This window comes from Dermacentor andersoni, chromosome 2, assembly GCF_023375885.2.
Source record: "Dermacentor andersoni chromosome 2, qqDerAnde1_hic_scaffold, whole genome shotgun sequence".
NCBI lineage: Eukaryota > Metazoa > Arthropoda > Arachnida > Ixodida > Ixodidae > Dermacentor > Dermacentor andersoni.
In genome coordinates this window covers 108,614,007-108,632,874 of record NC_092815.1, presented here as the reverse complement: position 1 = coordinate 108,632,874, position 18,868 = coordinate 108,614,007, and the positions used below count along the sequence as shown (strand labels likewise).

The window sequence follows — 18,868 nt, the reverse complement described above, 5'->3', positions numbered from 1 at the left end:
AGCATTTAACCCGTGCAAAGTTGACTCTTCGCAGGCGCCAGTTCTTGAGTGTTTTGGCTAAAAAAGACATGTCTTCCGGGCACGCGAGCTGCAGTTCCGCGGCCAAGTCTTGAAGGGTGTCGGCGCCCGAAATGGCTTCGACCAAGTTGGTCAAAGCGTTCCTGTCCACCGCTCGAAACGCCCTGAGGGTCAGGCTCTGTAGCGCAGAATTTTTCTTTGCCAGATACTTGGCGAATGATTCTGCCGAGTTTGTGGGACCGCAAGTGAAGATGCAAGAACTGACAGCAAGGTGAGTGATGCTGCTATTCTCTATGAGGGCCTGGATAAGCATCAGCGAGTAACTCTTACTCGTCTCCAAGTGTCCGATGTCAAGACTGGTGAGAGTCTTATTGAGTCTTAACAAGGTCTGGACCGACCGCAACTCCAAGTACACCGCGTGACCTTTGTTGAAGATCCTCAGTTCCCTGATCTGTTTAAGGGAAGCTACTGCTCCGCAGACGAGTTGCACATCTGAAGTCTCAGTAGTTGACTGCCTGCTGACGCTTACTCTCTTCAGTGCAGGCATGTCATTAAGCGCCACGTCCAGTACACTAGCAGCGATGTAGTCAATATCGACGACAACAATGCATCTATGCGACTTAAGAAGAGTGACCAAGAAAGAGAGTGTGAAGCCCACTTCCGAGACGCTCAATCCGTTTTCTTCACCTCCGAAGCGCCTTCCCGGAATGCTGACTAGCTGCACATTTTCTTCATCGTCATCTTCGTCCACCTCAAGCTGGATGCCTATCCGACAAAGGAGTCTGTTACAAGCCCCAAGATATAGCACCAATCGGCAAACGCGATCGTCCGTGGTTTTTGTGCAGGGCAACTCAAATATTTCTGAAGGTACGCTGTCGCTGGTCGGCTCTTTCGTCGAGCTCCGATGCATTTGACCATCACATGAGTTCTCCATGACTCGATTCCCGCCAGGGTAAAGACCTTCTCTGATCTCTGTGCCGCTGCCTCTTGAAATCTCGCTTCGAACACGGCTGCTTGGCTTGACTCGAGTTACTGACGCCCAGCTGAAGGCCGTTGCAGACGGTCTGTTCGAGTGGAAGAAATTCCGGCTCGGAATTATCCTCGCATCAACACAAAACGATGGGGGAGGAATGAACCGACGAAGCTTGGATCACACTCACAGATGGTTGAGCCGGACGGTTTCCACCATGAAACGCTTAGATGGCGTCTGCCCTGGCAAAAGAGCAATCAGCGACATTCCACGCGCCGACGACGATGACGACGACGATGATGATGATGATGATGATGATGCTTTATTTAGTCGCCGAAAACCACTGTGGGGGATAGGCCACGTACCGTGAGGTAATATAATAAAACAAACAACCGAAATAAAATAAATAAGCAGAAACGAGAAGAAAACTGAAAAATAAATCAAATAATGTAGTTTATACTAAGGCATTCAGCCTTGCACAGGTAGAGTAACATGAACTAAATATTAAAAATATCTAAATTAAAGGGTCGGCGTAAAGGACGGGAAGTTAAATATTGAATAATAACATTATTATGTTATTACTGTAAAATTGTGTTTTTAGCGATCTGAATTTTATAATTTCAAGATTTATTGAAGAATAAATAGCTCAATCACGACCATCGCTCGAGCAGGGGCACGAGCGCGTCTCTGTGACCGCGTGACGTGTACAATCAGGCACGTGCCAGAAGTGTGGAGCAGCCGTGGCTTCGGATCGGAACGTCATTAGCGCGTATGGCGCCGCCACCTGCAGTAGTTTGCTTGCCTCGTCAGTTAATGTTGCGCTGCCTTCCGCAGCAGTTCGTGTCGCCGCAGCGCTGTCGCATTTAGGCGTAATGGCACCAAGCCGACCGCAGCCGCTTAGTGAGGAAGAACGGAAACGTAGGAAGGCAAAGTATCGGCGTAAATACAGATTACCCGAGAAATGAACGACGCTGAGCACAGCGGGGAACTACAGCGACACGCTGCCGAACGCAACAAGCAAGAGCAACGACGCCGTGCCGACGCCTCCCGATGACGGCGTTCCAGGGAAAGCTGCAAACGTTTCCTTCATTTTCTACATCTCCCTCGTAATGTCACCCCAAGTCCACATCCGGTGCGGCCTCTCTATAACACGAGTGAACATTGCTTCTACTCGCCTCTTCTACGTCATCTCGCGCAGGTCTCACTCAGCAGTTCGGTGTTGAAACCGTGCTTCTCCGTTTCACGATTCTTTCATGGTCGTTCTAGCAATTATACCAAACACACCAGCGCACGACCACACACCACCACATCGTTACTATGAAATGCTTGCGCATCATTCGCATAACTCTCTGAGGAGATTCTACGCACAATCTTTTCCTTATACGGGGGCCTATTGAGTTGCAATTCAAAAGATTTAGTGCCCTTCCACTCTGTGAAGACGATCCACGTCTTCGATTACGCGAGCGATAGAGCTACCGCGGCGCCGTTTTCCCGTCCACTTTATTGGGTATGTATGTTTTACTACTATATATATATATATATATATATATATATATATATATATATACACGAGAAGATATGAGAACTATGAAAAGGTCATCAAAGATATTGCTAAGAGCATCGTACGCGTAATGCGAATGCGTGGGTTCGTATCTCACATGCAGCCAGTTTATTTTTCATACTTTTCATGTTCCATTTATTTATCCCTTCTTTTATTAAAATAAAAAGATAGTTTCCCCTATGTTGTCCTTGGTGATAAGTGTTGGCTTCTGATGATGGGACAAAAAATGTGGGCCCTTGGGTTGGGTGCACGCTAATTTGCTATATATATATATATATATATAGTAGTAAAAAGTTGTCTTTCGTCTTTCAGGGGAAACAAAAGCCAACTTTGAAGTTCCGGATCTATGTCCTCGTAACTTGACAATATTTGGATTTGGTATTTAACTAAAGGCAGCTCTTTTCTTATTTGGATCGCAGATACACCCACGTGTGTCTCGTGTAACTGAGAAGAGAACTCGTAACACGCATATTGTACTCTGCTGCTAAAACAGGCAATCAGAAGCTCGAGACACGTTCGAACCGTCGTCGTCGCGCTGTCACGGTAACGGAAACGAGTGCGTGACGCATGCTTGGGGAGATTATAAGGTCTCCCGAGACGGGTGCAATGTGCTTGGCTGCGAAAGCGACGAAGCCCATCACAAAGCGATGTCTGGTATTCTAGTCTATCTGGTCCTTTCTTTCGGCACCGACAAACGCCGACGGTTTCACTCGGTCTCATCTTGTGCACCCTCGAGGCGATCGAGACTGCATGCGTGCGATGCCGCAGTCGGTCCTGTGTATCACTCCAGCGTTATTACACGCCTTTGGCGCAGCGCTAAACCTTGTCATCGCTTTCTGTGCGTCACCTTCGGGCGAAACTGCCATTTTTTTGCCTTTGTTTATGACGTCGAGTACGACTTTCTTCGTGCTTTATTCAGCCAACAATAGGTCGTATATAAACCTGGCCCCACGCGTCGCAGGGTTTGCAAAGGCAACGCGGACGTCACTACACATTATGAAATGTACTGTCCTGAGTGATCGAATGAAGGTGTGACAGGCAGCCTGACATGTTCTCACTGGTGCTGCCTGGTTTTCTTTTTTTTTTTCATCGCTTAGCCCTTTCATGTGACCCTGCATAGAGTAGCAAACCAGTTGTTTTGTTTTGGTTGACCTCCCGGCCTTCCCTCGATCTCCTTCTCGTCTTTGGAAAGCGTCTTCTCAGGACTGGTTAAATGTTTTTCGATAAAAGAAGTACGACGCTCCAAACTAAAGGAACCACATGCTCAACCTAGACAACTGCAATTACGTTTCTGAACAAGAACAGCCAGGGTATTGGGGAACATAGCTTAATATCATTGACTACATAATAGCGTATTGATTGTGCCGTTCGTACGTGAAATTGAAGAAGCGAAATTTGTCCTCCATTTTCTAAGCTAATCAAAAACGCATCTTGCCAAGTACACGCAAATTGAGTATGGAGAAAGTACTTCACCAGACTAAACTACGCTATATTCCTGTCAAACGGGAAAATATAGCGTCCCTTATGAGTAATTCATTCACGTCAATTTGCCATTCGCAACTTGTCACACGAGTAGGTTCATTCACGTAATCTGTCGAACGCACTGTTGTAATCGTACCGCTGGCACGAGTTGTTGGGGTCTCGGTGCTGACGCCCGTTATTGCGAATGGGTCGCAAGCCCCAAGGGTAGCGTTGGCCTTGCGGCCTGGGGCACTGGAAGCATCCGAAGGTCCCGGCAAAGCATGAGAAGACTGGTAACAGAACAACTTGTTTATTCTAACATAGCAAAAGAGCGGCCGGTCAGGTCGACCGGAGTGGAGAGACGGGAGAGCACGTAACTCAACAGTACAAATCGGAGCCTCTCTCCTGGCGTCCGGGGGCAGCTGCTCTTAAGGCTCAACCAGACGTACGCGTTCCAATGCGCTCGCACACGCCGCGCTGGCTCGACGTCGCGTCGCGCCCGGCGGAGGAAGAGGGCGCACACCCAAACGATGCACGAGCTGCCGCGCGTAGCCGCGCGTCTCGTCGCGGCGGCGCAGTGTTGCTAGCTTGCCATGTTCAAGGCAGTCTAGCCTTCGCTTAACGGCCACGTTAAGCAATGTGTTACATATTGCAAGAAAACGCAATAATTTTAGCTTAAAATTTGTTTTTATATTTCAGAAACATATTTTACGACTCCTTGTGGGTCATTCAGCTCAACTGCGACTTAATATGAGTATTGTGAGCCCGGCGAAACCTGCAGCAGCATCGGCATAGCATCACTCGTGTGCTACGCGCCTCGCGTGTTGTACGGTGTGTCAGACCTCGAACTGCGCTGCAAGCTTTCGACCTTTGTGCTAACTGTTCAATCATGAGACCGTTGTCTAGAAAAAAGAAAGTGTTGCTTGTCATGAAAATGATGACGTTGCTGCTAATGCTGAAGAGGAGGCGACGTCGGTACCAGCGGCAACCGCGACGATGGTGGGTTCGGCCCGTGTTTGCAGCACGCAAGCAAGAAGGACTTTACTACACAGCAGTAAGTAACTTTGTTCTTTTTCCCTGTGAAGCAAACAAGCCAGGCAATTAGCTGCCGAATACACATGCACATGCTTGACACCGAAGTCGTTGCTACAATGTCGGTCGGAATGATGAAAAATGGGTCCGTGATAGGCTCAGCGCCATACAGTTGTGTAATCTGTTTTTTTAGAGGAAATTTGGACGAGTACTAAGTGTCAACAACGTAGCATTATTCAGTAATCTTTGCTGGCACTTCCGATAATCCGAAGGGGCTAAGGGGCATCGAGGACGGAACCCGGACTGGTCCGTAGGTTGCGGACTCGCCGAGCCCTAGTGGTGCTGGGGATATCAACTGTCCTCTCTCGCCGATTCTGGCACGCTCCAGACATCGTGAAAGGTCTTGTGTAGTGACTTTTCTCTTAAGTGCCGCACGAGAATGAAGGAGTTGTGAGACTTTAGAAATATGTCACCAAAACATTGTGGGACATACTTGTATGGCGTACTTAATGACATACTTGCTGCACAGACATGGGCACCAGCCTGGAAAACCTGTTCACAGCTAATTTTTTTTTTCCTTTGACAGATGCGCCGTATGCGTGAAGGCGACCACGCCTTCTTCTTCAAGTTTTACCGTATGACGCCTCAGATGTTTGATACATTGCTGACATTTGTTGTAACAGACCTAACTTGTCAGAACTTCATAAGAGAACCCTTGGAGCCAGCTGAACGGCTGGCAATAGCATTAAGGTACGTATGTATTCAGTTCTTCGTATGTAGTGCTTTCACTAGCGGGTAGTGCCTGTGTTGTGCTATCAATTAGCGTTCTACAAATGGAGACCTTGTGGGACTAGTTTCATACTTACTAATGGGCTGTTTGCTGCACAAAACTGGGCATATGAGGCAAAGAAACTTGGGTACAAGTCTTTCTGTGTTGTCTTTTCGTTTTCTTTTTTCAGTTATGCGTAGCATAGCATCTAATTTAATTCTCACAACTTTTCCTGTACTGAGCTTATAACACCTGCAAGCTATTATGACAAGCAGTGCTAGGTGAGGCCCGTCTAACTTGGGAATTTTTGCTCGAACTTGCTTGCCTTGGCATTATAAGTAAAAAAGAAAGGAGCCACCGGAACGGCATAGAATGTGGAAGGTTAAGATACATGTGTAAGAAGACATTAAAATGTGGTATCAATTTTTGAAGAAAAAATTACTCAACTAGCAGTACCATATTAGACTATACTAGGCACTTTTACAAGAGCACTTTTGTTCTTTGTTCACGAAAGAAAGTGGCACCTAAAGATTGTAATGGTAGCAGCACTTCAAAAAAGAAACATTCTTAATTATTGTGGTAATAAATGGAACTAAATATTCAAAAACATGTTTTGGGATTTTGTTTCTCTGTGTTACAGTTACCTGGCATCAGGCCAAGACATCTGTAATGTCGCACTTGCATATCGTGTTGGCATTGAAACTGCACGAATGTGCATACACGTCACATGTCGGTCCCTCTGGGCACGACTAAAGGATCACTATATGAAGGTAAGCGAATGCTTTCATAATGCGTCTGAGATGTGCTGCTTGTGTGCTTCACCAAAACATGGGCAGAATATTTTTAAGTTTCCCGGGATTTTTAAATGTCGCCTGGTGTAGATAACATAATTCTAGTGCTTGAGCTGGATTATTGAGAGGCGGACATTACTTGCATGAGAAGTCAAAATTGGCTATTCAACTTCTCAGTTAATTAATTTACGCCACATATGGCAATTTACTAATTGTCTCTGGTGAGTTTGGAAGGTGTGTACACGTTAAATTAATTTTCAGAATGAGACCAGTTTAGAGATATATGTCTCGTCAAACTCGCCGTAAGATTGCACTCTTCCACGCAAAAGTAACAAACTCCGATGTATTTCGTCCCACACTTTGGAAATAATTTCTCGAAACTGGTGTCATCCGAGTGATTAACTTTAAAAAGATATGTCTTAAAATCACCAGCACATTTCAGAAATTGCAATATGTGCCGTAAAGTTAGGAAGTTAACTTGCAAGTTTTTCTTAATAAGTTGAATATCTGTTTTCATGCTAGTAACGTCTGCCTCTTCGAATAATCCAGCCTAAGGACAAGAATTCTTCTATCTTTCACAGACGATATTTAAAAATTCTGGAACACTTAAAATGATCACCCCGTACACATACTCAGCTATGCACCGCAATGTGCGTTGCTACACATGACTACATTTCCGCGAAGCCCGTGCACATAGTCTCTAATTAAAAGCTTCGATCCGTAGTAAATTTTGCTGTCTACACTGTGATCCATTGAATTGGAAGCATTGCGCTTTACCAGAGCAGAAACTCCCCTTTGTCGTGAAACCCCTGCCCCGTAAACTTTTGTGGGTGACTGTTCTGTTTAGAAATCATGCAGATGTTGTTCGAGGGCTGCAAGTATGACCGTGAACCTTTTTCTAGACGACATTGGCTCCTGCAGCCTCATTGTCTGCCCCGTAGAATTTTTAATTGGCGACTATCCAGTGCGAAACCATATATCTTTATTATGTCAGTATTTATCTTCATTGCCTTTCCTCTCTTCATGGTGCTCACTGGCACAATTTGTTATTTTTGCTTTGTTGATAAAGAAACTGCGAATTGCGAATTCACTGCCCTTGCATCCACTGAGTGGCTTGTAAGAGTGAGTACGCCTGTCACCACCATGCTTTTTCATGAATGGTAACTTAGAAAAGTGCTCACATTAATTTTTTTGCCTTGGCCCCTGCACAAAAAATTTCTCGAAACTGTTTCTTCTGAATATGACTTGTAAGCAACTTTGCCGTATTCCCCTCAAATCATTCCCATGTATCATTCGAACTTTTGAGATCATATTTCAAAACAGCATCCCATATTTGCAGACATCAAATCAGCTACTGTGTGGTGTAGTGGAGCACTGATGATTCTGTGCAACTCTTTTAGGTACCCAGCAGAGCTGAGTGGGAGAAGATAGCCCAGGGCTTTTCGATGCGATGGCAGTTCCCGAACTGCCTAGGTGCTGTGGACGGCAAACATGTTGCCATTGTTAGCCCTCCTAACTCTGGCAGCGTCTACTTCAACTACAAGGTAGCATTACCTTTGTTTACTTGCATTTGACCAGATGAGCACATTACTCAGATCACCTGGTAATATTGGTATTTGCACGGGTGGAGAGGCACTTTCAAATACTCAGTGCCAAAGCAGAACAAATGACTCATAAATGTCATTTATTAAAAAGTAATGGTTCAGCAGAATCCTGTTAAGCTTTTGGCCTTATTTTCTATTTTATTCCCCGAATTTTATTATGTTTACATCATACCCATAGCGCCTCATGGCATTATAGCGGGGGGGGGGGGCGAAGAGAACAAACATTACAAAGCATACAGGGTGGTAGCAAGCACGAACAGCAAGAACAAAAAAACAAATCGCATGCATATAACAGTGGACATCTACACAATCAATCAAGAAAGGTGAACATATTCTAGTGCATTATTAAAAATGTACAAAAGCTTGCTATATACCAATGGCAATGAACACAAATAAATCACAAGATATAATCTCATATATACAGTAGGGATCACGGGGAGCAGCATGACTGCTCGATGCCTCAGAATTATTTGACAGGTGCAAAAAAGACTTTAAAAAAGTGCGAAAAGATGTTAGCTGTGAGAGCTTAACAAGTTACTTCTCTAGAATTGATTCTTCGCATCAGGTGACTAAGGACGTTTAACAATTTCAAGTGCTTGTATTAGTGCTACTGCCAGAGACCATTTAACAACTGTGATTACTTTCAAGTCGCTCAATAAACTTTCTATTACTTTGTACATGCCATAAGCGTTTACTGTCATGCAGACAACAATCACAACGACAGGAGAATGGATGCACTTGGTGTGAGATGTTTTTACTTCCTCAGTCATACATTACGATGAAATTTTACACAAACTGTTCTACCGGGATTCTAGGCTTCACATTATGGGCAGCTGCTTTTGCACTTCAATGAGATATACCGATATTGCGCTTATTCAGAGTGGTGTAGCTGTCACAATTATTGCACTGGTATTGATTCTGTGCTTTGTGCTCATAATTGCAGGGCACATTCTCTGTGGTCCTAATGGCTGTGGTCGACAGTGACTGCAAGTACACCCTCATCGATGTGGGAGCCGAGGGTCGCCTCAGTGATGGTGGCACATTCAAAAACTCTGAGTTTGGACGTGCCCTCACTCAAGGAGACTTGGATATACCATCACTGAATTGGCTTCCTGGCTCTGCAACAAATGCACCATATGCCTTCGTAGGCGACGAGGCTTTTCAGCTGAGAGAGGATTTTCTTCGTCCTTATCCAGCCAGGCAGCTTGATGATGAAAGACGGGTCTTCAACTATAGGCTAAGCCGAGCAAGGTATGTGGCATTCAATCCCTCATGTCACTATTACATGTAGCAGGCAAAGTAAGCAACATACAAGACCGATTATCTTAGTTTGTGGAGACCACCCTTGCAGTTATTGCAGTAATCAATTCTAAAAATTATGGAAGGTTTTTTTGCATTCCACTGTATTCATTATAATTTTGCAGGATTTGAGAGACAGTAGAAAGATAACTGAAACTTGTGCTAGTTGGCATAATTTTATCATCCACAATTGTCCTGAAGCAAGCAAACTTTACAGCCCTGCCGCTTCATGTCGTGGTCGAATGCCACCATGCACTCTGTGAAAATAGCTCGAGTCATCCATGACTTGTTGTTCGCCTTGTACTGCACAGGTAGGCTATGGGATCCATTGAAACAGCGCGGATTGGCACTTTTTCCAAGGACTAATGGCAGACGCTTGTCAGAGCCATCCATGTTTGTGCAAAGCAGCACGGTCACACATTTTTTGCTGTGTTCGCTGCCGTGACAGCGCTGCCCCTTGAAGTCGAGCGTCCTAGCCAGCAACATCTCGTAGAATAACCCGGTCTCATCGGCGTTGTCGATGTCTGCCAGCACGAAGTTGCTTAAGATGCCAGCCACGTTGCTCACCTTCCAAGCAGTTGCTCCCAAGCCGTAAGCGGAAGAATCGTGTAACTAAGTCCGAGTGGCTTTGTGACATCTTAGAAGGCTAATACTTCACTGTTGAGAATCATTTACTTAGTTGTTTCGAAGGCCTTCTTGCACTGTTGCATCCATTTAAACTTGTGATCTTATTGAAGAAGCTGATAAAGAGGGGCTACCACAGTTGCCAAATGCCGCAAAAACTTGCCATAGAAGTTTAGAAGACCCAAGTAAGCCCTCACTTTGATGTTGCTGGGCTCTGGGGCATCTCGTACTGCTTTTATCTTTTCAGCGGAGGGATCGATGCCCTCTTTCAAAACCTTGTAGCCTTGGCAGACTACTGAATCACGAAAAAACTTGCATTTTTCCTCTTTCAGCGTTATGTTGTGCTCGCTAAGTCTCTTGAGAACGCTTGTGGTAGTTGTGTAGAAATCTTCTGCGCTGTTACCGTTGATGATGATGTCGTCTATATAGCACCCGACATTGGGAATTCCTTGTAGAACTCTATCCATCATGGCCTGAAATATAGCTGGTGTGCTCGCAATTCCAAATGGAAGCCTTTGAATTTTGTACAAGCCTTGATGTATATTTATCGTGAGCAGTGGCTTAGAATCTTCACTAAGAGGCACTTGCTGGTACGCAGAAGACAAATCCAGCACACAACATACCTTACCACCGGCTAGCATCGAGTATAAATCCTCAGGAAGCGGGAGCGGGTAACAATCGGTCTTTAGCACTTGATTGATTGTTACTTTGTAGTCACTGCAAATTCTGATTCCGCCACCACGCTTCGAAACCAGTACAATGGGAGTCACCCATTTGCTGGTGGTACCTTTTCTTAAGACGCCTTGACTTTTAGCTTCCGAAGTTCTTCGCTGACTATTTCTTTAGTAGCCAAAGGCCTGGCTTTGCAACACACAGGCGTACAGTTTGGTTCTGTGGATATTTTGGCTTATAAATTCGAAACTACTCCCGCCCGGTGTTGTGCGGAAAACTTCCAGAAATATTTCGCGCAGAGAATTGACACCAGCGTTTTCTGTGGCACCACTGACGGTTTTCCAATCAAGTTGCAACTTTTCTAGCCAATCCTGGCCTAGAAGTGTAGGCATAGCCTTACCCTGGTCCTCTGCTATATGCAATGGAAGCTCAGTTATGCAGCCATTATGCTCAACGGTTACGGTCGCCTTTCCTTGCAGCTTTACAGGCTCACCTGTATACGTTTTCAAAACTGACCTTGGCTTGCATTCAGTCCGCGGAAACCATTCTCTGAAAACACTTTCAGGCATCAACGCGACAGCTGCACCCGTATCCAAAAGCATAGAAACTGGCTTCCCTTCAATCTGCACGGAAACTTTGTAGCCTCGCTTTCCATCTCACGCGCATAGTAACACGTGAAATGTCTCTGAATCATCCACTTCTTCGTCTGTCGCTTCAGCATAGTTGACTGGACGACTTTTTCGCTCTCGGCGGATCGTTTGCAGGTGCCCAGTCTTTGCACATGAACGGCACTTCGCGTTGCGGTACCAGCACCTGTCTGAATTGTGCCCTTTCCCGCAGCTTTAACAAACGGTCTGCTTGTGCCCCCTTCTTTTTTTACGCCCCAACGGCCTGGCTTTCGTTTCCGCTTTCCCTCGTTTACCACCCTTATGTCAGTCGAGCGTTCAGCCTGGCAATGCAGCTCCTTTGTTTGCCTTGCAGCAAGTTCTTTTTCGAGCGCAATCTTTCATGCCATTTCAAAGGTTAAACCTTCTGTTGCGAACAATATCCTTCAAGTCTCTTGGTCGCGTAATCCTACCACTAGTCGATCCCTCAAGGCATCATTCAGAAACGCCTTGAACTCTCAATTACGCTCTAGACGTTTAAGCTCCGTCATGAAGTCTTCGAAGCATTCTCCTTCCTGCTGCGTGTGCTTGTTGAACTTGCAATGCTAGACTATTACTGAATACTCTGGGCTGAAGTGTTGTTCTAGTACAATATTTCCGAGAAGGTCTTGTCATTAGGGCTGTCACGAACTAAAATTTTCTTCAGCTCTCTCTGAACTGTGCTGCCTATTACGCTCAAGAACAACCTCAACTTCTTTGTCTCCTGAACCTCGTTAAGTGCCACAAAATTTTCAAACCTCTCGAAATACGACTTGATATCCTCGCTTCTTGGGTTAAACTCTGGCATGCTTCCGAAACGTTGCGAAGCTACAGGGATTGCCATTTTTAAATGTTTGCCTTCGGATGGTGGCCCAGCCGTCCGTTGCGCCGCAACAGCTGCGCCGGTGCTTGGTTCAGAATCGTAGCATCATCCCATCTTTGTGGCCAAGGAAAGACCACGACGCAGGAAGCCAGGGCAGGAACGAATGTGCTTTATTCGAGAGCACCTCTGCTTCTATAGCATTGACAGTCCTACGTCATAGGCATGTGCTGAACTGATAACTGATACCACAATGGTGAAACTACAATCACGGCATTTCTTCACGTGAATCAGTTCTCTTTTGCCAATAACAATTGTTTCGGTTTCGATTTTGACCGTTAAAATTTCGGTGAAGCGGAAAGTTCCCCAAAAATGACTCATTGTGCAGAGAAACTTAGGGCATTCATTTCTATGAAATACTGACGGGGAATTAAAAATTATTCGTTGTAGCGGTATTCGTTGTGGCGGGATTCAACTGTATTTGTATTCTTTAAAATTGGCATTCAAGGTGTTTCAATTTTCCCCCAGGCGCTGTGCAGAGAACGCATTTGGGATAACGGCGGCCAGATGGAGAATTCTGCTACGTACCATCCACTTGAAACCGAAGAATGTGGACTTCGTTATCAAGGCTGCTTGTATTCTGCACAATTTTCTCACTGTCCACAACCCACAGTCACACAAGTTCACCGATACAGAGGACAGCTTTGGTAACCTCGTCGCAGGACAGTGGCGACAAGGTGTCCAACAAGCATCGGGAAACAACTCGGAACCCCACTTCTTCCCGATAAAGGCAACACATTGCAGGAACTACCTTGGTAATGCGGCAACCAGCAGGAACCTTTTCGCAGCATACTTTTGTAGCAGTGCTGGGGAGGTTCCTTGGCAATGGAATCTCCCTGGGGTGTCCAAAGAAGCAGTTGTCAAGCGGCTACGGGAGCAGACACATCTAACAATTCAGTAATGGTGAGCTATGAAAGTATCAAGGCTAAAGCCTCATGTCACAGTTTATGGGTTCACAGTAAAGAAATCTATTCGTTACATTTACATCACACCTGCAGGCTCTGTTGTGTTAAGCTTTAAAAAAAAAGCTAGTGCCCCTTCACTTGTCTTGTCACGTAACAACAATGCTTCTGTGTTACGTACACCTCCTTTAACGCTGGGTACCTAGTACTTCCAGGTCATGAACAACATGTGCATTATCAATGTAACATTGCAATCTTGATGGGAATATGTAAGCAGGATAGGCTGATTGTCTGGGGATAACATTTGCCACAAAGGTTGTACATATCTTTAGAGTGACAGAAATAACTCTGGAATCTATTACAAAGATTAGAACAGAAATTAAACATTTGTAGGGATCCACTTGGACATGGTGATGTGCAAGTAATTCTGAAAAGCATATTTTATCCTCTAAGCAAATGGTATGGTGATAAACATGAGCAGGTGTATGCATATCTCCAGTACACTGCTAAGAATGTATAACTGATGTCCAATAATTTCCCTACTACAGTCTCCTCACGTCCTCTTGCCTTTGTGCTGAAAATTGCTGCCACAGTGCATCATTGCTAAATGAGAATCATCATCATCATCAGCCATTTTTTATGTCCACTACAGGACGAACCCCTCTCTCGGCATCCTTAATTACTCCTGTCTTGTGCTAGCTGATTTCAGGCTTTGTATTCACATTTCCTAACATCATCACACCCCTAATTTTCTGTCATCCTTGACTGTGTTCCCCTTGGCACACACTCTGTAACTTTCATAGACTGCTGGCTGTATGTTCTACACATTGCATAGCCTGCCTAGCTCCAATTCTTCCTTTAATGTCAACTCGTATAGCGACCCCACCGCCTGCCTTCCTCTTAACATTAGACCTAACTTTTCGTTCCATCGCTCGTTGTACGGTCCTTCACATCAACTCACGCTGGTTTATGAACCTCCAAGTTTGTATCCCTTGTATTAGGTACCACTAGTATTCAATATTTTCACACTTTTGTTTCAGTGGTAGCAGTAACCTGGCAGTCATGATTTGGTAATGCCTGCCATATGGGCCTTAACGCATTTTTATTCTTCTGTAACTTTTCATGATCAGATTCTTCAGGTATTCATGCAAACATTCTAGAAGCTCACTGCCAATCATGAAATGGAAATGACTTATTCTCTCGGCTGCAAAATGCAAAACTGGTGCACTATGCACTGGGTGGCCATTAAGGAACCCCAGGTGGTCTAAATTAACCTGGAGCCTAGGCGTAGCATAGCTAATTCGTTTTGAGAGAGCTATGCTTAAATTCAATAAGCGCTCGCACCTGACATCAAAGCTCCTGCTTTCAGTGGCCTTTCATTTTGCATTAACTCTAGATGGCTGGACAAGGTATACTTATTTTAGAACCTGTGATCAAATATGGTGAATTATTTGTTTTGTTACTTGTATGCAGGAAAACCAGTATATACATGCAGAAACATTGCTTATTGTCCTTCAAAACAATTGCATCCCACGATACTTCACTTTTAAGAATGCTTATATAGATATCCCACACTTTGGGCTGTGTCTGTACAACATATCCGCTTCACAGTGAGAGGAAGATTTAACTGAGGAAAATCAGCGAATGTAGCCTGAAGCAAGTCCGCTAGCCTGCTATCTGTTAAGGGGGAACGAGATGTGTGCACGCCAGCAAATGCATTGAAAACTTCTGATAAAATACTACTTGCTCTTAGAATGGCTGTCAATGCTTAAATGTAATTGTAGCGTTGTAGAAACATTGGTTAATCCTTCTTTCATAGGAATCACTCATAACATGAAAGTGAAACATGTCTTACGACATTTGCCCATGAACTTCACTGCCTTTCTGCTGCACTTAACAGCATTGTTAATTGGCGCCATTCAAGGCGAAGCAGTATACGGCAATCGAACGTTAAAGGGAATCCATGCGACGAAACTGCGTTGTTACCACAGACAGTATGAGCACAATGCTGAGAGAATATCAAAATAGTGCCATCTCCTGGGGGGCTAGAAAACAAGCCTTGTCTTTTCAAGACATTTCTGTGATGATCGTACATGCTAGAATTCTTGGTGAAGACCAGTAAAACATTTTTCATGTTAAGAAAAGTGCAACAGACCCTTCATCACTCCGAATATTTCTTTATTAGTTGCAGCAACTCGATCTGAAAGTCGAGTTGCCGTTCCTCTGGCACTTTCTTCAAGAATTTTCCTATATTCATAGCCATATGATAGTATTCATCCTCTAAAGGGCAAGCCTTAAGGGTCTTGGACAGTTCGCCCATTTCAGTCACAAGGGCGTCCTCACTGGGCCTTCTCTTCTTTTTTTTTTGCAGTCTTTGGCTAGCGGCTCCCTGGTGACTTGGGGCAGCCGCTCCTTTTGCCGTAGACGTCGAGGCTGGGGATGATGTTGAGGCTGGCGCTGGGGATGATGCTGAGGCTGGCGCTGGGGATGATGCTGAGGCTGGCGCTGGGGATGACGTCGAGGCTGACGAGACCTGGGACGCTGATACCAGGCCTGACATATCAGAAAAATCTGATTGTTCATCCAAATCCTGGTCTTCAAATTGGGCAATGCCCATTAAAAGCCTTTCTGCACTACTGTGCTGCTGGTTCCCCCCTAGTGGCTCACTTGTGTCCAGCTGCTGGCTCGCCTCCTCTCTCGGGCTTGCAGGCACTACATAATTGCCTGAAGTGCTGCACATAAGAAAAAGTGCATGTTTTCTATGTTGTGACGTTTTGTAACATTGCAATAAAACAAAGTGAAACCATTTCAGTGTTTTTCTTGCTCTTCATTATTGTTATAGCCTCACACACTGTAAAACTGTTATGAACAATACTAGCACTTTCATAATGTTAAAGTTGTCATTCACTAATGTGATCCGTATTACCATGCATTGTGCAAAAGAGAAATGCAAAAGAAAAATATAAGTAAAGGTGCATCAAAATATTTTCGTGCATGTCAGTGTATCTGTAAAAGAAAATATATATTCCTTGTAAAGTGTCTAATCGCAGTAAAAATGCCATACTAGAAGTAACATATATATGTCAGCAATTTGGCAAGCATACATGAAACATAGCCATGCACATCATATTCATGATTTAAGGTAATTACTATGATCGAAGCGGCACCACATGCTATAACATGGAGATGTGAAAACCCTTACCATTAGTTGTTCACAAGTGAAATTGCACTGCGATAACTCCGAAAACTATACAATTCACAGCCTAGGCATGTGGTATTTACAATGAAGGCCACCTGTATATTACAGCTTGCTTGCATAAACGTTGAATTGCCAATTTTCCCCCTCATTTTGTTTACTTCGGTGAGCAGGCGTGGGTATCAGCATAGCCAAAAAATACGGATGTAGTAACACCGAGCACAAGCCCCTCCCCACCACTCCCCTACCCTGATTAATTGCCGGACCCTGTTCCCCTCGTAATTCCTGGCTGCACCACTGGTGCATACCCAAGCACAGGATGGCCCCCTTCCTTTGTACGCGCCTCCAACGCAAAAACCACTTATTGCACACTGAAATTTGTTACATTTAAATGCCCATTACCATCGTTCATGGCAGTAGGCTTAGCCAAGTATATCTCAAAATTATTAGCCGGTAAAAGGCTTACTATCTCGCTCTACGATGAGGTTAATTGCCCATTCGGAAGAAACAAGCACCTCATCTCACTGACATAGATGTAATCAAGGTGGGTTTCCTTTGGCCAGCAAAATGTTCGCAACAACAATAATGTCAAGCTTACGGTCTCGTCACCATGGTGTCCTTTAAAAACAGCAACAGTTCAAAATAGGGCCATGCTGTGTCGACCGACTCGACATCGTCGGCGCCGGCGCCGCTCCTTTGTGTTTTTATGCGGCCGTTGAAGATGCGGCGAAACTTATCACGGAGAGACTTCCATCTCTTCTGCACCAACTCCAGTCCCACTGCGCAGAGAAATGCAAGACTGCTTAGTAAACGATTATTCACGTGGAAGCTGCAAAATCTCGTGCTTACCTTGGATGTTGATATCTGGCAGGACGGCGGCCGTCACTTCAGTCCACAGTGCCGCTTTGAGGTTGCGGTCCTTATGTTGCTTATGAGAGGCCATCCACAGTGGTTGGCGACATTGCACTTCGGCTATTAACGTTTCATTATTAATACAGCCATCACGGCTGAAAATTTCCGTACCTGCCATCGATCTCAACACGCACAGCCAACAAGCAGGTACTGAAGGAGCTTGCCCGAGGCTTGCCTGAACGTCGCGCGAAGAGTCGTTCGGAAGTGACGTTGGCTCGCCGTGGTCATGTGAGGTGCGTCATGCTACTGACGCGAGCGGCAGCTTCCGGCGCGGGCGCAAAAATTCTAGCGGTTGTAGGTCTCCACGCCGCCGCGCGCCTACACGCGAAACAGCCTCCGCGCCTGACGCCGTACGCGCCCAGGCGTGGTGCGGCGCGTGCGAGCGCATTGGAACGCGTACGTCTGGTTGAGCCTTTATACTCTCGGCGTCGCGGTCCAAAAGGGAAGGAGGGAAGGTCACGGGATGAAGGTCACGGGACGGCGGAGCATGAGCCCACGACGGCGCGAACTGTCGGGCCGAGAGACCTGCTGAACCGAGTGTAGTGACGCATCGCCAACCCTCACCCACACGACGGCGCGAACAGTTGAGCCGAGAGACGTCCAGGCTCCTCATTCGGGGAACTCCGCTCCCCGGCTGCCGCGCTTTGACAAGCGAGGGCACACACACACACACGCACACACGAAGACACGTGGCACTGAAACACGCCTGGACACGCTTGGCGGGTAGGCGTTGCGGCGGCGTCGAACAGGCCAAAATGTCCGCCGTTTTGAACAAAGCCCCGGCGTCCGTTGCATCCGCGCCGGCATTACCGCGCGTTGTAGGCGAAACGTAACAGCACCCGCCCGCGAGCACGTTCGACGAACATACTTGGATACGTCAATGTGGGCATAACATCAATAGCACCACTAAAATGTAAATAAATAAAGTAACTAATACTCATTTCTATGTCGGCAGTACTGAAACCAGTTTTTTTTATGATCTCAAGTTTTTTAGGCGCCTCAGTGCCCTTTCAAATCGAAACCACCGACACTTCGCCACTCTCTGTACTTTTGAACGCGTATAGCAGATCGCGTCGGATGCTGGCTTGCGAGGCCGTCTCGTCTTGGCTCACGATGATTGATGGCGGTCTTCTTTTTCATTGATTGGCTGCACCGAAAAATGCATAATGTGCCAGCTGCTTTGACGCTGTCATCAGCTGCAAATGACGCATTCCTTTCCCGAGTAGCAGCGTCCGCCACCGGAGTTACACTCGTTGTGGCGAAGTGGACTCGCTCGAATAGTCGCTAAGTTTATCAGTGCCCCTAGGGTATTACTAGTGTTCTGCAGTATCTGTTTATATTGAATAAAGGGGGAAGGGAAGGGAAACTGTCAGCTGCATACAGGTTTAGTTTATGTGACCGTAACGCCGAAGCGACGCGAGCAAATAAGAAAGAACGTGCGCATGAGCCAATAACGGCAAGCACTGTGGTCACAGCGACTGTATCAAAGGAACTATCCTAAAAGCCTGTACTCCTTAATGTAGGCTTATGTTT

General features: G+C 45.6%; 3 protein-coding genes across 4 annotated transcripts in view; 2 read left to right on the top strand and 1 right to left on the bottom strand.

The window, feature by feature from the left end:
- LOC126541405 (probable G-protein coupled receptor 150) overlaps positions 1-18,868 on the top strand; it is an 89,502-nt gene that overhangs the window by 35,221 nt on the left and 35,413 nt on the right. The window lies entirely within an intron of this gene.
- Positions 4,570-16,038, top strand: LOC140216134 (uncharacterized). The gene is made up of 7 exons (XM_072286495.1): positions 4,570-5,064; positions 5,629-5,792; positions 6,452-6,581; positions 8,003-8,146; positions 9,150-9,457; positions 12,794-13,228; positions 15,599-16,038. Exons 1-6 carry the CDS (start codon positions 4,900-4,902, stop codon positions 13,224-13,226), a joined length of 1,344 nt encoding a protein of 447 aa, XP_072142596.1. The 5' UTR covers positions 4,570-4,899; the 3' UTR covers positions 13,227-13,228; positions 15,599-16,038.
- Positions 15,385-17,682, bottom strand: LOC140216135 (uncharacterized). The gene is made up of 3 exons (XM_072286496.1): positions 17,273-17,682; positions 17,022-17,202; positions 15,385-15,959 (listed from the first exon to the last, which is right to left on the bottom strand). Exons 1-3 carry the CDS (start codon positions 17,451-17,453, stop codon positions 15,389-15,391), a joined length of 933 nt encoding a protein of 310 aa, XP_072142597.1. The 5' UTR covers positions 17,454-17,682; the 3' UTR covers positions 15,385-15,388.